The sequence below is a fragment of the Varanus komodoensis genome, unplaced genomic scaffold (assembly GCF_004798865.1).
Source record: "Varanus komodoensis strain SLA01 unplaced genomic scaffold, ASM479886v1 scaffold1, whole genome shotgun sequence".
NCBI lineage: Eukaryota > Metazoa > Chordata > Lepidosauria > Squamata > Varanidae > Varanus > Varanus komodoensis.
Genome location: NW_025335268.1, coordinates 73,966,218 through 73,986,843, shown reverse-complemented (window position 1 = coordinate 73,986,843; position 20,626 = coordinate 73,966,218). Strand labels below are relative to the sequence as shown.

Genomic DNA, 20,626 nt, shown 5'->3' with positions numbered 1-20,626 from the left:
AAGGTGAAGGCCGAGAGCGGCCAGGCCAGGGCCGCTCAGCACGAGTCCCACGCCTGGACCTGGGCCATCTACAGTTCATCCCCCGAGGCCAGGAGCCCGAAGGCACAGGCCGGCTCGGCTCGGCGCCCTGCGCCTGTCCCATCGCTCAATGACACACGTGCTCGTCTTACCTGGAAGACGATGTGATTTGGGAACACGTGCTTGATGCACCGAACAAAATACTCCGTCTCCGCCTCGGTCAGCTGCACTGGCTCGGACGACTTGAAGAGAGGACCCAAGTTCTTGAATTCTGGAATGGCTGCCAGTTGTTCTAGGCAGAAGAGCAGGGGCCTGGAGTCAGCCTGGCAGGTGGGCAACCTTCATCTCCCCCGTAACCTCTACGGCAGCCTTCCCGATGTGTTGGCCTACAACTCCCATAATCCCCTGGCCAGCTGTGGGGATCACGGGAGCTGCAGGCCAACACGTCTAGAGAGCACCAGGTTGGGGAGGCGTCATAAAAGCACGCTTCTGCAGCGGTTCGGGCGCCTTCATTACCTTGGAAGATATCCTGCCGCGAGGGAGCCAGCTTCTCCGGCTTGCTGGCCACCAGGGCGATCTCTGAAACGAGACCAAGCAGCCGCTGTTAATGGGGCCGGCCAAGCAGGCCGAGGCATCTTTGGTTGGAGAGAAATCCCACACAGCCCTGAGGGACTATGCTCCAGGGCAGGCCACTTTACGATTCTGTAGAAATGGTCACACTCAGTTCTTTTTTTAAAGAACACTTGCACTGCCCTTCTTTAAAAAACACACAGGAAGCATCTTTCAAGAAGGGCCAAGGCCACGCTGGTGCTTCAGCTTCAGAGGACGAGAGAGGCAGGCAGGCAGGCAATGGCTGCTGCCCCCCCTCCCCGGCCCCCACAGCAGGGTGCTGCACCTCCTGTTTCCTGCCTGCACCGCCCTGGCGCCAGAAAGGGGTCTGGGGGCCCTGAAGGACCCCGCAAGCCGAAAAACCCGGAGCTGGCACTCCAGCCTGAAAAACCCTCTCCCAGCCTTGTCCTGCCCCCACGGCAGCTCGGCCGGAGCACTCCAGGCTGCTTGGGAATGCACCCAAGCTGGAAGAACATGCGCAGCAAGCTGTGATGCCAGAGGCTGGCCCCGACTCGACAGCCGCTGTGCAGTGCCTCCAAGAAACGCCCGGGTGTGGAGAGCTCCCAGCTTCCTCAAATGCCAGATCAGGACCCGCGAACCCCCCAGGCCCGAGCGCGTGCGGCGCCCCTGCCCGTCACCTGCTTTCTGCTCAAAGATGGGGGCGGTGGCCAGCGGCACGGAGCGCATGTCGAAGGGCTTGTCCGACGGCTCCAGGGTGTACTGGTGCAGGGCCTTTTCCATCCCAGGAATGGAGACCGTCAAGCCTGCCGGACGGAGACGAGGAGCGTTCAGGGCAAGGGCCGCCTGGAGAGGCCGAGCTGGACGCGCCGCCGAGCGCCGCGGAATACGGTCTGGTCAGAAGAGCGGCCGCCCACCCAGGTTCTGGTCCCGCTGGGCCGTGGAGCTCCCTGGCTGACTGGCCCAGGCACGCACTCTCGGCCCAGCCTACCTCGCAGGGTTATTGCAGCAAGGGAGGGCCACGCATGCCCCTTGGGCTCCTCGCAGGGGTGCAAAAGGCAAAATAATAGGAGACAGCTTTAAGCTAATGCCATCCTGCCCTCGGGCTAACAGGCAAGGAAGACACACGCTTCCCCTCGGGGAAGAGCTGGCCAGCGCCAGGGAGGCTGCGCCAGGCCCAGCGCCCCTCCTGGCACACCGGCGGGCCTCGCCGCCCGCTTCCTTCAGCCCTCCCCGCACGGGCCACGCCTGGCGGGCAGCACCCACCGTTGAAGATGTAGGCCGCGTTCAGGGCCAGCTGCCGCTGCTGCAGGACGTTCAGGTAGAAGGTGGCCCGGTCGCGGACCTCGTCGTCGCTGTCCATCATGCACCTGCGCGGCGGGGGGGAGCCAAGGGGGCCGTTACGGCCGGGCACTGGCGCCGGGTGCCTGGCATCCCAGAAGGGTGGTCCCAAGCCGTGAGCGCCGGAGGCGTCCACACACCACTTGTGCACGTGCTCACAGGATGGCCACGGGCACCACGGGGGCAGCCCTTGCCTTCCTTGGATGGGGGAAGCGGAGAGCCCTGGAGACCGTGCGCGTTGCGGGCAGGGCAGGGCAGGAAGAAGGTGCCCGGGAAGAAAGAAAAAATATCCCGTGCGTCCCTGACTGCTCCTTCAGAGCGATGGATATGGGGGTGGGGGGGGGACTAAATGGCTGCAGTACAGGAGCAAGAGTGGATTACACAACCACACCAGCAGCACCTTCCGAAACAACCTTTCCCTCCCCTTCCTTCCATCTCCTGCTGACAGACTCTTCCCCCGCTTGCTTACCCACTTTATAAATTGCCAGCTTTCGCTTTGTCGTAGCGCGGCAAGACTCGCCACACGCACCCTTTCGGCGGCTGGTTTTCGTGCTCTTGCAAGCGTATTAATGGCCCAGCACTACCACCGGACTCGATGCAGCGGCCCCACGGCATTTCCCTTCAGCCCCCTCCCCTCCCGCCCCCCGAAGGCCAAGAACAGCATGCGTTCCCGCAGCCGGTTCCGGAGATATTCCAGCAGCACCAACCCACAGGGTCCGCCTGGGCGAGCAGCAGGCCAAGCTCTTCCGCCTCGGGTCACCCACCTCTGTAGCAGCACCAGGACGCTTGGCAGCAGGTTCTCATTCTGGGCCCCAAACTTTGCCAGTGCACTGACAGCAGCTGAAGGAGAAAAAGACGGGACGAGTCTGTGGCCAGCAGCAAGCAGAGCATCGTGACGCTAACCTGGGGCCCGGCCGCCTCACGGACCCATATGAGGCCGATCCGTGGAGGGAAGGGCTAGCAGGAACGGGGAGCGAGGCCTTCTCGTGGCAAGCTGGCAGACTGAACAAGCTCCCTCTTCTGGAGCAGACTTCAGCGGTTTTGCTTTTCTTAAATCAAGGCAGGCATTCGGTGGGTGATGCTTTGCTGGACAGAAGTTAAACTGCACCTCTGCCATGCTGGCTGGGGCACGCAGGGAGTTGCGGGGCCTTCTTCCCGTTTACACATGCACCAGACTGCACCTTAATTTACTTTACCCTGCTTTTATTTGAAATGCGCATCGTTACTGCGTGCCCCCTTGACAGGCTCCTGCAAGTGGGCAGTGGCAAAGCAGAGAAGTGTACGGTCCTCAACAGGCCAGACGCCTCTGGGAAGGTACTGCGTGCCCAGCGAAGACTGTACAGAAACCTCCGCCCTGCGGTGCTGGCACCTCCATGCAGGAGATCCTCCTTGGGCGTTGCCTCATGGGGAACACCGGAGCTGCTCTGCCCCCTGCAGCCCGAAGCGGTGGTCCAGCCTGGGCCGAGAGGCATAACCCAATTCGGGAATGAACGGAGAGGCAGCCTGGGTGGAGGCCGGCCCGTGGGGCGGGGGGAGGCCTTTCGCTGTTCCAGGCCTTGGAGCCTTTGAAAGGAGCGTCTTTGAAAGGACAGAAATGAAAACGACTCACAGCGGGACACGATAAGCCTCTTCTGCCAGGGGGAGACTGAAGCCAAGCAAGATCTTTGGCAGCTCCTTCAGGCTTACCATTCACAAGAAAAGCTTAACCTTTCAGCCCGCCTCCTGCGCCTGCTCCAAAGATCCTTGCGGAGGGACATTTCTACCTGCCACGGGACAAAGACTGCCAGAGGTGCAGTCTGGAGTGACAACAGGCAGGCCCCTTCCCTTCGATTTCCGGATTCAAAGAATGCAAAGCCAAGCCACGGCCGGGGCTCAGCCGGCCCAACTCACCGGCTCTCACAGCCTCGTTTTCCAGCACCACCCGGTTGAAAATGAAGCGGATGTACTTGGACGGGGAGGGGGTCCGGGGCCCTTCCTTGCCCAGCAGGTGGAGGATCTTGGTGGCCAGCACCGTGTGCTCACAGTCCTCGATAAACTCGCAGAGGTGCGCAAGGCCCGACTCCTTGCTCTCCGGGTTCTCCTCGATGATGCTGATGATGCAGTCGACGATGGCCCGCTTGTACTCAAAGCCTCCCTGGGGATGGGCAGGGGAGAAGTGGGACACGGCAAGGGGGGTCGGGAACACCAGCCGAGTCAAGGGGCCCCAGGCTGCCCTGGCATCGTGTCTAAATGCGCCAAACCAACAAAGCTCACGCCCAACGGGCACCCTCTGCAGGACCGCCACTCCTGCGGAGCGCGAGATCAAACGATTTCTGAACTACTCCTGGGAGAGCAGTGGAGGAAACGGGGTCGCTACACGGTTGGATTTTAACTGTTGGATTTTAACTGTTAATATTATTGGATTTTATTTGGCCAGGGCGGCTTATTTTATACTGTATTTTTGTATTTTTAATTTAATGTTTATATTTATTGTAATTTATAATTACTTTTAATTTATTGTTGTAAGCCGCCCCGAGGCTTCGGCGAATGGGGCGGCATAAAAATGTTTTAATAAATGAATAAATAAATAAAGAAGCAATCCAGTGATGTCCAGAAAAGCCTTCACAGCAGCTGTGCCGAGCCTGGTGCCCTCCAGGCACACGGACGACGCTGCCCAGGAGAACGAATTTAAAAATACATTTCAAGCAGAGGGTGTGGCGCATTTTTGGAGGCAGGGGACAGACTGACGAATTTCCACAGGCAGCCATGCAAATCTACGTGAAAGGGTGTGTTGTGGTTTTGGATTATCTGTGCTTTGTAGGTTTGCCCAGCTGGACTCGCACACCTGCTTCGTGCTGACCAGCTCTGGTCGAGACCGTGCGATCTCCACCGGGGCCTCCCAACTGCCTCCGAAAGCACGGCGTCATCTGTTCCACACCCCAAGGGCAGAAGAACGCAGGCAGCCAGGAATCTCAGCTTTTTTTGAAGATCCTTGCACCCCTTCCGGTGGCAGAGATGATGGGCGATCCTAACGTGAAAGGTTCCAAGCCAGCAGCAAGGCTCTTGTCCCCGGAGGCCGTGGAAACCCTCGCCAGGCTCCCCTGGGAAGGTCGGGCGCACCCTCGCCACTCACGAGTGCCATTCGCATCAAGAACGTCTTGTGAAGCAGCATGGTTTAAAATGCCCCATTTCCACTCGTATTTATTGCAAATAAAAACACCGCAGCGCAAATGGCAGCCCTCATTTCTGCACTGAGAACGCGCCTGAAGGAACTCCTTCGGGGAACAAGCCGAGATTTACAATGCCCTGACGTGGGGTACTTTTCTCCTCCTGTTGCTCGTTAGCAAGAGGAATGGGCATGGGAATAATGGATACGTGCTCAGAGCCTGCAGAAGAGAGCGTGGGAAGATCCCTCTGGCCTGCGTGCAGCTGATAACCTGGATCTTCTCTGTTTGGTGTCGTGGTTTCGTTGCTCTGCTTGATTTTAGGGCTTCTGTGACAGTTCAGAGACACTTGGTTTGTCCTGCCTGTAGCCCTTCAGCCTCTGCAGCTCCCTAGACATTTTCCAGAAGCTAGGCTTTCCAGAATGCACGATCCCTCCCTGCAGAGGCCCGTCCTGAAGAAGTAAAGTTCACGGCCACAGCATGGCAACTTCACTGTATTAAATGTAACATGAGGACTAGGTTGTTGTTATGGTTTTTGTTCTTTATAAGCCGTCCAGAGACTTTTAGTAATGGGACGGTATAGAAAAACTTTGAACAAACGAACAAACGAACAAACAGATAAATAGGATCAAAATCTTAGCCGCCATAGGGGTCTTCACAAGCTCACATCCACTACAGCCGAGGCACAGCAGATAAACCTCTGGAGGAAACAGAACTGTGTAACACACACTTTAACAAACACACTGCCACACTGAGCAACATGCACAATTACAGAGATGCTCCGTGAAAGAAATTAGGAGGGTAGGTACTCGGAGGAGGGCTTTCTCTGTGGTGGCGCCCAATCTATGGAATGTGCTCCCCAGAGAGGTCCGCCTGGCGCCGTCGCTATTTCTTTTTCGGCGCCAGGCCAAGACCTTTTTATTTAAACGTCATTTTAATTGTTAACAATATTTACTTATTTATCTGGCCAGGGCGACTTCTTTTCTTTTCTTTTATAACTTTTCTTTTATAACTTCTTTTATATCGTTTATATTTTTATTTATTTTATATTATTAATTTTAATTTTATTTTGTTATTTTTGTATTGTATTGTATTTTATTGTGTTGTAAGCCGCCCCGAGGCTTTGGCAAGGGGCGGCATAGAAATGTTCTTACAATAATAATAATATTGCGTGCAAATTAGGCTTCAGCTGCAGTAGAATTAAGCACAGGAAGCATTTAATTAAAGTCTTTAAACACAAGCCCATCCAGTCTGGTGGCTCACGGCAGCAGCCTCTCAAGCGCAACATCCTTTTCGGGCTGGGGAAGAGCGCCTGCCGCTGCAGCAGGGGCGGCAGAATATAACTGGGCTTGCGCTCAGATCTTGCCGGTTACACCACTGCCAGCCCTCTGACCCTTTCAGCCCCGCTTCCGTTTTGACCGCCCGCATCTGGCAGGTCAGCAGCCCCCACCCGACGCAAGGGAGGGGCCAGGAGGCGGATGCCCCGGACCCGGAAAGGGCCCCCTCCTCACGCGGGGCGGCAAGGCGACACCTACCTCGTCCCGGAGCATGTTGGAGAGGAAGGTCATCATCACGCTGTGCTTCCGCGGGTACTTCTGGCACAGGGCACTGATCGCCTGAACCACGACCACCTGCAAGGCAGCAGCAGCAGCCCCCGTGAGCGTGCCGGGCACGGCGGGCTCTCCCATGAGGCCTCCGTCCAAGGAGAAAAGCAGCCTGACAGGCCTCACCGGCCTCCGTGGTCTCGCTTCTCGGCAGCTGCCTCCCTCCAGATACTTCTCCTCGGACGGGCCGCCTCAGGCGGAACTCCCTTTCATTCCACGCACCACCCTGACCAGAGCCGGCTGCTTTCAGGGTGACCTTTCTGTCCCTCAAGGTCTGCATGAGGACTTGGACACACAACCCAGGGCTTGCACAGCAAATTACATCTCCGTATCATAAATTAAAGGGTCCACAATAAAATTTAATATATAGCATACAGGGATCAGGGGCAGCTGCTTAATTTTCAGATGATTTTAGGAGTGACTGAACTAAAGAGAACGCTTTGTGGGCCCGTGCTCTCTGTAGAGACCACAGGCAGCTCCTTCCGAGCACAGCCAGGCTCACTGACCACTCCTCTGGGGTGGCCTGTCTCTTCCTTCCCTGGTTCTCCCACCCAGAAACTTTCCCATGTGATCCCCCGGACCCTCCTTCATTCTTGGAACAGGCAAGCCAATCTCTTCTCCTCGAGCCAATGAACTCTCCCCAGCAAGCCCTGGCCTGCTCCGGCTGATGAGCGCAAAGGTGCTCAGCTCCAGGAAGAGAGCGGGACGGGCCGGCAGACTCACCGGAGCATCCTGCAATCATGCCCGTGCCGTCACCAGCATCAGGATGCGGGGGCTCCCAAGGGGCAAGAGGCCTGCGTGTCAGACCACGCTGAGTTAGAGAGGAGTCCTCCAGCTCCCAGAATTCCCCAGCTCCCTGGCATGCTGGGAGCTGCAGGCCTTCCCTTCCTGCCTAAGCAAACCTGCATGGAAGTGCGCCCTGAATGGAGACTCTTTCACATCGGGGAAGCTCTCACTGCCTGGGTGCCTTGGGAGCGGAACCTCCCCGTGGGCCTTCTGGGGTGACAGCCAGCCCGCAACTCACCCCTCGCTCCTCTCCAGCCGCCCACACCTGGCTGACCCGCCCGAGCTCGCAGACACCTCCACCCACGAAAAGCCTCACCTTAAACTCGTCGGATATCTCAGACACGAAGGAGGAGATCTGCTTCATGAGCCTGTCCACGCTGCTCTCGCTGCCCGTCTTCAGGAGGGTGGTGATGGCCAGGGTGGCGATGCTGCGGTTCGAGTCCGTGATCAGGTTCTCGAGGTCCAGGTTGCAGGCGGTGACCGCGGAGGGGTGCTTCATCGCCACCTGCAGGAGCAGCCCGCGGTCGGCGGCTGAGCGACGTGCCGAACGGAAGAGCCCCCGGGCGGGGATGGCAGCTCCTGGCCTTCCCGCGGATTTGGCCTGCCGCTCCCACATCCCTCCCGTGGGCTCTGGAGGCTGTGGCGGGCGGGCGGGCGCTAAAGGCCGAGACACCCGGAGGGCACCGCTCCACCCCTGCTGCCGGGGCAGCCTGATGGCTCCATCACTGTCGGATCACACATGGCCCCAAGCTTTTGCTGGGGCCCCAACCCGCAACTCTGGTCCAGTGGCCCCACAGGGCCAGCGCCCACATTTTGCAGGGGCTGCCCAGGCCAGCTGGAGAAGCCTGTATTCATAGGACTGGCTCCTTCCGTGTTAAAGGGGACCCCCTATGAACCCCCCGACTGCCGGCACTGGCAGTGCCGATACCGGTGGCCCCCAGGCCTTGGGGGTTGAACGATAAACCCAAAGCGGACGCCAAATGCCTGGGAATGCATGCTGAAGTCCCCGTAATGCAGGCCGCAGGATGGGACAACCCACCTGCCGCTCCAGGCGCTGCTGCCTGCTCCACAGCTTCCCCAGCCTGGTGCCCTCCACGCCTCCCACCCACGCCTGCTGAGAATGAAGGGGGCTGTAAGCTCAGCTCTTCTGGAGGGCAACACGGTAGGGAAAGCAGGGAGAACCTGGTGGTCGGGATTCTGGCACCAGTGGCCAAAGTAGAAAGCAGACCCAAATGTGGGGGGGATGCCCACAGGGGGAGGGGGAAGGAGGCGGCGGAGGCCTGGCTGGAGCACCTCCAGCAGCAGGAAGCAGAGTCCTGTCCCCAAAACACATGCAGGGCCCCAAGACAGCTCACCTTATTGAGGGTCCTCACAGCAGCGTATCTCAGAACAGGCTTGGGAGAACTACAGAAGAGCTGCAGCACTGGACGGAAAGGAAGGGGGGGGGAGCCTGGGTCAGCGGCCGTGCAGCCCGTGTCCCGGGTTCAGGCCTGCCTTTCTCGTTAAAGGGTCCTGAGGGAGCAGACACAGGCGAGACCAGCTCACAGCAGACCATGCCCGGGTAGGACTAACGAGCGGAATCCCTCAGACCGGCCAATCACACCCTGGAACCTTCATGGTGGCTGAGGATTATGGGAGGTGCAGTCCAACCCCTCTGGAGAGCAGCCAATTGTGAGAGGCTGCCTGAGGCTCCGAAGTCCAGCCTATGCCCGGAAGAACAAACTTGGGGACCAGCAGGTTCGGCGCGCCACAGGCTGGGCCCCTCAGCCACTTCCGCCAGTGTATGACCCCCCCCCGCCAAGGGGGCCGGGCCCCACAGCTCACCTGAGACCGCCGGCGCCAGCTCCCGGGCCGTGCAGTTGGGCAGGTGGATGATTGCGGAGGCAGCCTCGTAAATGACCATCTCGTGCTTGTTCCGCAGGCAGCTTTCGATGAAGTCGAAGAGGGGGCTGTCGTGGCTGCCGGCGAAGGAAAAAGGCTCTTTATGGACTGCCAGAGCGGAGGGCCCTCTGTTCGCGCCCTGCTAGCTGCGGTCACACCACTGCCCCGTCGCTTTGGTGTGACCGTCTCGGGGGTGTGGGGGGGCTCTGTCAGGCAGCCGTAAGTGTGAAGTCCATGCTGGGCAACGCAGGCCTCTCAGCATCCCATTTCCGAAGCTTGCTCTCTTTGTGTCTTTGCTCTGTCTATATCCTGCCTTTGTTCAAGAAGCCCCAAGTCTTCAGGGGCCTGAATCTCACAAAGGTTCAGGGTTTGAAACGGACGTTTCAGGACTCCGGCCTCAGTGGGCCACTTCCTAACACCACCTTGGACAAAGTGAGCTTCGGATGCCATACCAGCCGGTGGGCTTGCGGTTTTATTGCACCTCCAGAAGGAACCCTCCCCTTATGAGGAAGCACGACGCAGCCCCTTGCAGACAGAGCGGATCTGCACCACCTACCTGCCCAAGGCTCAGTGAGTCTCCAATTTTTGCTGTCTGGCTGGAGCAGCACAAACGGGACGCACCCACACCTGGGGGCACGGCCCTTGGTCTGCCTCACAAACTGTGCAGACCAGATTCCAGAGAGACCTCGTGAGCTGTTCCCGGTGTCTGCAGAATCTGGTGGACTTCTGCAGGGCTACAGACGCCAAGTCACATGAACTCCTCCCCAATGTGCAGGGCTTAATAATGAAGCGGAGGGGAAAGCCCAACCATCTAACAAAACCGCAGAGCTGCATCCAACGCTAGCTGTTCTCGGAGTAGATCCACTAAAGTGAAGGGGACCTAGCTCAGAACAAGCCCGAGCATCTTTTGTTTCCTAGCTATCAGGAGATGCTATTTCCATCTCAACACACCTGGGCTTGTCAAGCTTGGTCTGTTTTCCTTTTCCTGTTCATTCTGTGCTTCACGCGCATCTGGCGGAGCAGGCCGCTGCCCCAGGACCCTCCCAGCCTTCCACTAACCAGGCAGTCTGAGCCACGCCGCCGGACGTTCTGCAGCCCCCACCAAGGCCTCTGAGCCACGTACCCTTCCTCAGACTCCTTCAGCAGCCGGCTGGCGATCCGAATCAGCATGCAGTATGCAAACTGGGACTTCAGTCCGGATTTCGTGAACTTGTTCAGCATCTTTGAAACAGCAAGGCGGTCGTTCTTCCGAAGATGGTACAGCAGCCCCAAAGCGTGGTACTGGCAAACCAGAGGGAAGGAGGGCGAGGCCCCAAACATAAACCCTTTGTAACGAGGAGGTTTGGTTACACCTTTGCAGGTCTGCTCGAGAGCCAGTGCAGTGTGGGGGTTCAAGCACAGGACAGGGACTCAAGCGGCCCGGGGTGGAATCTCCCATCAGCCACAAAGCCCCCGGGTGACTGTGGGTCAGTCACGACCTCTCAGCCTAACCTGCCTCGCAGGGTTGTTGTGAAGATAAAACAGAGGAGACCTGAAGCTACCTCATGTGCCTTGCAAGAAGGAAAAGGCGGGACACCCAAGCAACAATCATGATACAGAAATGTGTGTGGAAGATGCGCACGAGGACTTGGGCAAAGCAGCCAGCAGGAACAAACCAGCTTCCACCTCAAATCCAGACATGATGGCTTCCCCCAAAATCTAGCTGACCTGCACTTTAGCCTCATCTACTGGGGTCCCTCAAAGAGCAGCTGAACTGCTGCGCCAGAATGCTTCCGATTTCCACTTGCGGTGCACCCGAGTGGCGAAGGGCAGCAATACATGCAGGGGACTCCGGCAAGACCAGTGGCCTGGAGTTCCCCGGTCCCTCACGGGTGCAGGATCCCAGGACAACAAGAGCTTCAAGGCAAAACGTGAGGATACCTTGGGCCCTGTTCCCCCTTGCAGTGTGGCCTCCGAGAGCGTCTCCGAAATAGAGCTTGGCATTCAAACCCTGCTCTGCCCAGACCCACCCACTCCTCTGCTGGTCTAAAGGGCCGTTTCAGTTCTTCAGCTGTGCTGCTTCTTTCGGGGGCAGGAAGCCTGCCCAACCCACCAGCCGCTGCCCTGGAGACTGACCTGCACCATGACGTTGTCGCTGGACGCAGCTTCCTGGGCCTCGTTGATCCACCGCTTGACCACGTCGTAGTTGATCTTCATCATGTGCTGGAAGTCATGGCCCAGGGTCAATCACAGGGACGGCAGAAGGGCCCAGACAGACCCGGACCCTCGCTCCAGCAAGGCCGACATGGCCAACACAGGCAGCGGGACAGCTGGCTTGGATCCCTCCGGTCGGTCTTCCCCAGCCTGTCGCCCGCCAGAGGCGCTGAGCTGCAGCTCACAGAAAGCCCAGCCAGCACCCCACCCACCGCTGACCAGAATCAAGCCAACCGGGTGACATTCAGTGCTTCCTCACTCACCAGGGAAGACACCAGTGCCGAGCTGGACACGCTGGGAACCTTGTCCACGATGGCTTGCTTCATGTATCTCTCGATGGCTTGCAACATGGTTCCCTGCAAAATCAAGGAATGAGCTGTGGTGATGTTCCTGCCCAGCGCTTTTGCCAGAAATATAAAAACAGACTTGTTTCCATTCCACGAGTTCAGGCAGAACAGGATTTTGTGGCACCAGTTCCTACGGACCTCATATTCTCTTGCAAAAAAAAAAAAAGCTTCTAGTCCGTATACTTATGGAAAGAAAACTTACAAGTAGTGCCTGCAAAGAGCTCCGATGTTCCATGGTCAAGATTCCAGGTCCTACGTTGCTTCTTCCCATCGCTGCCACACAGCCCTTTTAATTCTCTCTCATCCTCCTCCAAACACCTCTAACCTTTCCTTAGCATTCCTTTTTAAATGTTGAAAAAATTAAGCAGCAATATGTTCTAAAGCGTAACACTGTTTGCAAAGTGCCCTGAGAAAAGCTATATTTGGCTAACCATGAAGGACATTTGGGGGGAAGTGTAGAACTGGGAAGCTGGAGGCAGACAGCAAACCATTCCCACTGGTGATTAAACTCAAAGCAACAGCTCTCTCCCAGTGCTATTCCTGGGGTACGTCTGGAGAGAGGAACCCAGCTGCCAAGAAAAGTTCAGATGGCCTGATCGCCACAGAATAACCTACATGAATGGACAGCACTAAAATCTGGGTTCCTTCTTACCGCAGTGGCTTCCTCAAGGCCAAGCACAAACCAACCCACAAGGTGGAAAGAGGAGAAATATTTTTGGATGATCCATCAGAGACAGCCGCCCAAGCACCGAAGCTGGAAGTTCGTGACCAGCTCTTTGGGGAAACTGTTCCAAGCACAAATATTGGTTTCTTTTGGGCACTTCCGTTCTTGACGGGAAGATTCTGTACTTACGTCCGTGATCCTGCAGAGCGCTCTAATGGCCGGGCCTCGGTACACGTCTTCTTTCCCCGTCATGTCTTTGGTTAAGCTAGAACAGCCAAGGCAAGGATCCGTCTATCACAGGGCATCTTTGCGGGAGGCAGGCTTATCGTCCGGCGCCCGAGCCTCCATTACCTCAGTGTGATGTCCTCAACATGGGGCTGTCTCTGAAGACAGCCGGAAGCCTTGATTGGCCAAAATGTGACAGCCAGAATTTTTCTGGGGTTTCCTAAAGTCAGCGTGTATAACTCCCATCATCCCCAGACTCTTGGCCACGCTAAGAAAACTGCTCTAGGCCAATATTCTAAGAGGCTGTCATCATAGCGACAGGTATTCATAGCACAGGTACTGCACTAACTTCTCCAGAAATGTGCAAGTTTGCTGAGAAAGCACAGGTTCTGCAGTCACAAAAAACTCAAGCCAAGCTTCTAGTTCTCATTGTGAGGTGTCTCCCCGTCCTTCCCCAAGTTTCTTGTTAAAATAACAGAGTAAAAAAATGCAAATCAGATCTGGAGAGATGGAAGCAGAGCAAGAAAGGCCCACAGGCATCCCAATTTGCTTGAGCAGCAGTTAGTTCAATTATAGAAACAAGCTGCCATTGCAGGATTCTTGCGGGAGGTTCGTTTGGTCAAAGATTTTATGCGGACGCCTTCACACGCTCAGATAAACACGTAGAGTTCTGGTTACCTCATTTCAAAAGGGCATCGAAGCCAGAAGGGAGAAGGCAACTGAAGTGCTCTGGCTGGGGAAGACTTTGGAAAACAAGGGAAGACCAAATAAATTAGAGCCCCTTGGCTTTGAGAAGAACGTAGCGAAGGGGGATGGAGCCTTACCAGGAGAACCCTGCCCATTTTTGCTGAGAGCTGGAGACACTACGATGGCTAAGCTGCAGCTTAATGTTCCAGGAGCAGGCTTATAAAGGTACAGCACACTTTTCAGAACGGCAAGTTTGCCAAAGCCAGTATGGCACAAGATTCTCGATCCCTCAGTGAGTGAGCACGGGCCTGTCTTGGTGTCCTGCCTACCTGAGATGACAGAAAAGCCTTCACAACATGAAAAAACAGCAGAGGGGGACGAGAAGGATGACTAGGCCAATCCAAGCACGCCATGAATTTAGATCCTCTTAATGCAAGGAGAAAGACCTGGCAGTCACCAACCACTGAGAGCCGGTGGGGTATAGTGGTTAAGAGTGCGGGACTGAAACTTGGGAGATCCGGGTCCGAGTCCCCACTCAGCCGGGGAGCCATCTGGGTGGCTTTGGGCCAGGCACTGCCTCTTGGCCCAACCTACCTCACAGGGTTGTTGTTCTGAGGATAAGAGTGAGAGGGGAATTATGTAAGCTGCCTTAAGTTCCTTGAAAGGAAAAAAAGGAGGGCTATCGATATTGTAAATATGAACATTTGTACCTGCTGGTGACGATGATCACATCCTCTGAAATGTTGGCCATCTCTTTGATTGTGAGGTAACACATTCTCCTTAAGGTTTGCTGCGGAAGAAGCAGGATTAAGCCAAACTATCTCCACGCCTGCCACGCAAACACCAGCCATCATCCAAGGCACATGAGCGACTTCGGAGAGTCCGCTCCCTCTTCTGGCGTTCTATTCTGGGACAACTTCAACTTTATTTGTTTGTTTAAAACTTTTATACGTTGTCCCTTATGCATGGCATCTCAGGATGGCTTACAATCATTAAAATCAAATGCATTAAAACAGTATCTAACAATAATGAATAACATATAGTGAATAAAAATAAAGTAAAAAGCGACTGTACATTAAAATACTAACTTTTAAAAAATACCGATTAAATAAAAACGGTTTTGACCTGGTGCCGAAAAGAGCATAAGCTTGGCACCAGACAAACCTCTCCCGGGAGCACATCCCATACATCTCAAGACGGGAGACAGACCTTTCTAAGGAGAAGGAGCTGTGATTAAAACCAGGTGTATCATGCTGTTTGGTCCCTAAAAGGGGATCCTCGAGGTGGCTAACAGCCTTGTTTAAAACACCCAATAAAGGAGGCCCAGTTGAATCCGTATTAGCCCAACTCTGCCTTGCCCAGTCTAGCGCCTTCCAGAGATTAGGGGATTCTATGAGTTGAAGGTTGACCTAACGCAAGTCCTATTCATTTTAATGGGCCTGTTCTAGGAAGGACTGACACACAGTCAATCCAGAAACTGCAGTATTAGGTTTTCAGCAGGACAGAGAGACGACCAAGTTAATTCACGACTGCCCTCACTGAGTGCGAAGCTGACGGCACCATTGCCTACTTCAGGGGTCCTCAAACTACGGCCCGCCAAGGTCATTTACCCGGCCCGCCTCAGAGCTTTCAGACCCGTTCGGAGAAAACGATCTCTGAACAAGTCTGAAAGCTCTGAGCCGGCGCAGGCATACTCTGAAACTCTTTCCGTTTTGGAACTAGCAGAGAGCCGGCACACGCACCAAACTGTAACAGCTCCCTTCAACTGCGCATGCGCCGGCTCTCTCTGCTAGGTCCTGTGGCTGTGCTGGCCTTGCCAGCATTAACTGCACATGCGCCAGCTCTTCCCCCTACTGCATGCGTTGGCTCTGAATGCAGAAGAGAGGAGCGAATCTGGAACTGCACATTGACCATCTCATTAGCCAAAAGCAGGCCCATACTTCCCACTGAAATACTAATACGTTTATGTTGATTAAAGTTGTTCACTTTAAATATTGCTTTTTCCTGTTTTTTGCACTACAAATAAGATATTTATTTATTTAGTAAACTTCTGTGCCGCCCCATTCGCCGAAGCCTCGGGGCGGCTTACAATAAATAAATACATACAATCATATAAAAACAATATAATTGGAAATGCCCTGGCCAAAGATATAAAATCAATAAATAAGCTAACAGTTAAAATGCCGTTTAAATAAAAAGGTCTTGGCCTGGCGCCGAAAAACATATAACGATGGTGCCAGGCGGACCTCTCTGGGGAGCGCATTCCATAGATTGGGCGCCACTGCAGAGAAGGCCCTCCTTCGAGTACTCACCCTCCTACAGATATGTACAGTGTGTACTGGAACTTGCTCCTATTTTTTTCAAACTATAGTCTGCCCCCACCCAACAGTCTGAGGGATAGTGAACTGGCCCCCCATTTTAAAAGTTTGAGGACCCCTGGCCGACATGCTAAAACCAGCAGGGAGGGCTGCGTTTCCTGGGGGGCCAGGAAATCCAGAGCCAGGGAGCGGTCCCAAGCCTTCTCCGCCAACCTCCAGTGGTGACGGATGTGTTGGACGGCAACTGGTCCCACTGGATGGAAGAGGCCAGGAGCTGCAGTCCACCACATCAGCGAGCACCTAGCTGGGAAGACGCTGGAGGGTCTGTGAGGGGGGAAGGTAGTGTCTGAGCCTCCCCCTGCCCTGCAGGTGCCCCGACTGGCCCAGGAGCCACATGGCTAAGCCATCATCCCACCTGCCCGCCCTCCGTCGGCTCTGTGAGGAACTGGGCAGGCTTCTTCTCCCTGCCAGGCATGTGGGCTCCATTCCGTTGGTGATGCTCTTTCGGTCTGGGAGAAGAGAAAGCACTACCGTGTTTCCCTGAAAATAAGACACTGTCTTTTTTTTTTTGGCTCACAAAAACACACTAGGTCTTATTTTTGGAATAGGTCTTATTTTCGGGGAAACACGGTACAAGCAGGCTGCTGGACTTTGCCAACAGGCTCAAGGAGTCCCACGTATTTGTTGGTCGCCCCATAGGAAGAGCCGGCGTGACACTGGCCCAGGAGCCCTGCGGTGCGGCGCTTACGAGCCATCGAGTGTCTCTGGTGCAACCGCAGGAATTTAAGTCTTCAGAAAAGGAACCCAGCATTCCCGATTACAAGAAAGATGGAACAGAAACAGTCCCACCTGCCCTTCACCGAGGCAGCCAATTCTGTGCCCCCATCTCTCATGTCCGAGACAGTGCAATTCAGACACATTTGGTGATGAAAATCTCAGAAAGTGTAAAAGAAAAGCAGCCACTCAAGGCACAGGAAGACGAAATCGCTTACATCATTTGACTGAAATAACCGTGTCATGGCAAAGAACGCTTCGGTGGCCTCCGTCGTTCCAAAATGTTCACCCTGCAGAAGGGGGACAAACTTTAAGCAAGCGGACGCTTCAGCCAGTGTCTGTTGAAGGCCAGCCGTGTTCAGTCGCAGCCAGGGGATGCTCCACGAAGCCCCCCCGGCCGCACCCACTTCAGCAGACCCAAGGCTGCCCGGCACCTCTGCCCACGGCCGACTGCTGCCCTGTCACTCCGTGGGATGAGGCATGCCTGCCACCAAGCAGTGCCCATTTCCCACCGCGTGCCTGGGGGCTTCTCACAGCACACAGCGGCCGGGAGCTGGGGCCGTGTCCACGCGGCTGCCATTGTGAAGAGGCAGCTCCCAGGTGGAGGGTCTGACTCGCCTAAATCCGCTGCGCGTGGCAGAACCAGCCCCACGGCTCGCGCCGTGTGAGAGGCAGCGATGCTGCACGTCTGCGCTGGGGCCTAACGGGACCACAGCTTGTCACGGGTTGAATAACCCGCAGTGAGCTGTCGCATGATGTCTGAACCTGGCCATGGTTTCTGCAGCCTTCTATCGTACAAGGAACACTCCCGTCCAGGCAGCTCTCCAGGTGGTGCTGGGACACGTTCTGCTCCTGCTCTTTTGGTCCACCCCACGCCTGGATAGGTGACTGGTCACCTGGGGAGCCTGTGCATGCCTCCTTGCTTTGTGTGGAAGACGGGTGCCATTAAAAAAAAAAAAAAATCGCACTTCACAGAGCAACAAGTGAGCTTGGGAATCTATGAACGAACGGAAGTGTGATTGCTAACCCGGCCCAAAACAAACATCAGCCCTTGCTAAACCTTACAAATCCGGTCTCCTCAGTGACTTACGCTTCCATTCCCAGAAACTCTCCTCCTTCCCTGCAAAACTGCTTGTGACTCCCTGACTAGGAAGTGAGTGGGAACGAAGAGCTGCTTCCGTGAAAAGGGCACCGTGTCCTGCATTTGTTTTTATGCCTCTTTGATTATTCTGATGGCTTTAGTAAATCATTGTATTGGTTGCTGCTGTGTCTGTTTTTAAATGGCTTTAACTCCTGTAGGCAGCTCTGGAAGTGCTGGGCCCCTGAAGACAAGATTGTACGTATCAATACACACTCCTCGGCCAGAGCAGGACATCAGCAGCAGTAACTGGAAGTACTTGCTGGTTTTAGTGCTTCACAGGGCCAGGATAGCTGAAGATTTAACCACCTGGCCTGGGAGGGATGGGGTCCAATTTTAAGAGCAAAGGGGGCGTGTGGTGGGGAGGATTTTGCACTCCTTGCCCGCACACCCCTTTTGCTTTTAAGATTGGGCTCCATCCCTTCCTTCACCTCCAGTCCCTCTTTCCAGACATTTTTCACCCAACCAGAAGCATCCCCTGCTGAGAGAGAAAGGCTTGGGGAAAAGAGGCACAGGAGAATAAGCGGAGGAGGGGAGGGCTTAATCCCCGCCCCACCATTGCTGGCTTTGAAAATCAGGCCCTTGCCCCACACCTGAGTTCCTGAAAGACCAGGGGACTGCCGTGACCCCTAGCCGTCACATAAGCCAAAGGTTGCAACTGAATTGCCTGAAAGGCAGAGCACTTACCTGGTTCAGCAAGTAAAGGATCTTGGTAAGGATGTGCAGGCATCTCCGCGGATTTATGGGGGTCTCGTTGAAGAGACGCGCCTGCGTGGACACAAAAGAACCCGTTGGAAGACAAATGGCACCACTAAGGCAAGCTGCCTGCAACCTGCAGACGGGACTGCGATTACAATTCCCAGCATGCCCAGTGGTCAGGAAGGCGAGCAGCTGAGGTCCAGAACATCCGGAACAGGGTCCCTCGTGCCCTCCTCCTCCAGCACGACCTGCATCCTTGGAATCTGGCAGCCAAAGCAGCTGCCAGCTCCCCTCCGCCCCGCGGAACCTCCAGGCCAAGAAGCTCCAGCGCCGCTTCATTCTTTCTGCAAGGCCCTCCTTTAAAGGCCGAGGAAGGCCTGCGGAAAGGAGATATGGGATCCCCCGCTGACCCACTTAGCCTTGGCACAGAGGGCCAGCGCCAGGCTTAGCTTCTTCTGACAAGGCACACATCCCCCCCGGGGTGGGCAAATGCTAGGCCTGCAGACGGCTTGGCCCACCGTTCCCGTCACCTCTAACCTCAGGGCTGACGGTGCCGTAAGTCAGAATATCTGAACTGCTGCAGGTTCTGGCCTGCCTTCCCACCCATCCCGCAGACCCTTTTCTCCTGGTGCCCCAAACCAAGCCGCTCTCCTCCTCTGCACAGACCTGAGCACCCACAAAGGCCAGCCGGAGGGAGGGCCGGAGAAGCATGGGCAGCCCGGCAGGGGTTCGTGAGGGAGGAGAGGCCCAGTGGCCAGGGGCTCCACACATCCCAGCTCCCACTGCCTGTGACAGGAAGAGGGACGCAAAGCACAATTCAGACGTACCTCCTGGAGGATGGCGCTCTTCTCCAGATGCTGGAAAGGGTTGGAGCCGCTACCTGGGAAAGAAAGGCTGTATTGGCAGGTGCCCGGAGCGAGCCGGAAAAGCCCCACTCCCGGCCTGCGCTCAGAGACGTGGGAGCTCCGGGGGGGGCTTCGCAAGGGGCAGCTGCCCCCCCCCAGGGCCGGTCCTCTGAGGGCAGGCGGTCTCGCGAGTGCCGGCTCCTGAAGACAAGGCGCAGAGCCTCTCGGGCCTGCCCAGTGCTCCGCGCTCAAAGAAAGCTGCCCCTAACCTGGTGGCCCCCAGCCAGAGTGGGGCCACACTCACCACTGCAGTCCCCATCATCCACAGCAAGGCTCACCCCCCCCCGCAAAAAAAAAGAAATTCGAGCCAGGGCAGTGCTGCTCACACCCTCCACGCTCGCCATAGAAGGGCACGTGTGAACGCCTGCTCTGCGCTGCACGGCTGCGTGCAGACAGGACCCAGCCGCCTCGACCTGGGAGAGCTCACGCTGCCGCGCTGGCTCCGGAGGATGGGGGCTGCAACCCCGCACTCCGCCTGCACGCCGGAGGCCAGCGGGGCCGCGGAAGCGCCGCTCACGCTCGCCTGCCCGAGTCCGCGGCAGCGGCCTCCCCGTCGAGCTGCCCGCGGGGCGCCCCGTCCTCCTGCAGCGCCCCGGAGCGCCCGGCCCGATCGCCCAGGGCTTCGGTCTGCCCTGCAGGGCCCCCTTGGGCGGCGGGGGCCACGAAGGGCCGGGGGGCCTCCCGGAGGGAGCTCTCCGCCGGGAGGAGGCGCCTCCCGTCTTGCAGGAACCTGCCGCCGCCGCCGCCGCCCCCACCCTCCGCAGCGAAGAGGATGCGCAGCTCCACACACTTGCGGGGCCAGGCCGGCGGAGGCCGCCGAGACTCCCGGCCTCGCACGCCGGTTCGGGACGGCAGGGCAGGCGCCGCGGGGCTTCCTGCGGCGCTACCTTTCTACTTGCAGGGCGCTTTGAACGCTCCCACGAAGTCGCCCCCCCGCTCTGTTTCTTATCGGAAATTGTATCCCGCTTTGTCTCACCGCTCAAAGCGGCTCATAAGTCGCGGAGCCGATCAAGACAGGCCAGAATGACATCAAGAACTAAGCACACGCGACGCCCCCCGCCGCGCCCAGGATGGTATCGCCTATTCCACCCCTCCCTCCCTCGGGAGTGGGACCGTCTACAGGGGGCGTGCCCACCGGCCTCCCGCTCCCAGGGGCCCCCGCCTAGCAACGGGCTCGGCTGCCGACCCGCCCCCGCGCGGCTGCCGGCCGGGCTCCTACCAGCCTCCTCATCCTTCTTATCGAACTTCTTAATCATGGCGGCGGCAGCGGCGGCGGCGGCCGACTCGATTCTGGCCGCCCACCTCAGCCTCCACCGCTCAGAGCCCGGGCAGGAAG

At 56.7% G+C, this 20,626-nt stretch overlaps 1 protein-coding gene across 3 annotated transcripts in view; it reads right to left on the bottom strand.

Moving 5' to 3' along the window:
- The window catches only part of COPG2 (COPI coat complex subunit gamma 2), a 25,377-nt gene extending 4,751 nt beyond the window's left edge, over window positions 1-20,626 (bottom strand). Inside the window, exons 1-19 of one of the 3 annotated variants that reach the window (XM_044429016.1) lie at window positions 20,510-20,626; window positions 19,213-19,265; window positions 18,374-18,454; window positions 16,767-16,838; window positions 14,167-14,246; window positions 12,734-12,809; window positions 11,797-11,889; window positions 11,456-11,542; window positions 10,464-10,621; window positions 9,284-9,417; window positions 8,815-8,882; window positions 7,776-7,964; window positions 6,605-6,700; window positions 3,817-4,060; window positions 2,691-2,766; window positions 1,852-1,955; window positions 1,266-1,391; window positions 535-597; window positions 171-310 (exon numbers count right to left, since the gene is read on the bottom strand). In XM_044429016.1, coding sequence (XP_044284951.1) covers window positions 171-310; window positions 535-597; window positions 1,266-1,391; window positions 1,852-1,955; window positions 2,691-2,766; window positions 3,817-4,060; window positions 6,605-6,700; window positions 7,776-7,964; window positions 8,815-8,882; window positions 9,284-9,417; window positions 10,464-10,621; window positions 11,456-11,542; window positions 11,797-11,889; window positions 12,734-12,809; window positions 14,167-14,246; window positions 16,767-16,838; window positions 18,374-18,454; window positions 19,213-19,265; window positions 20,510-20,546 — 1,977 coding nt within the window. In that variant the 5' untranslated portion in view covers window positions 20,547-20,626. Of the gene's footprint in view, window positions 1-170; window positions 311-534; window positions 598-1,265; window positions 1,392-1,851; window positions 1,956-2,690; window positions 2,767-3,816; window positions 4,061-6,604; window positions 6,701-7,775; window positions 7,965-8,814; window positions 8,883-9,283; window positions 9,418-10,463; window positions 10,622-11,455; window positions 11,543-11,796; window positions 11,890-12,733; window positions 12,810-13,447; window positions 13,508-14,166; window positions 14,247-16,766; window positions 16,839-18,373; window positions 18,455-19,212; window positions 19,266-20,266; window positions 20,287-20,509 lie in introns of those variants that run through there. The other 2 variants (XM_044429027.1, XM_044429036.1) reach the window with 2 other exon arrangements.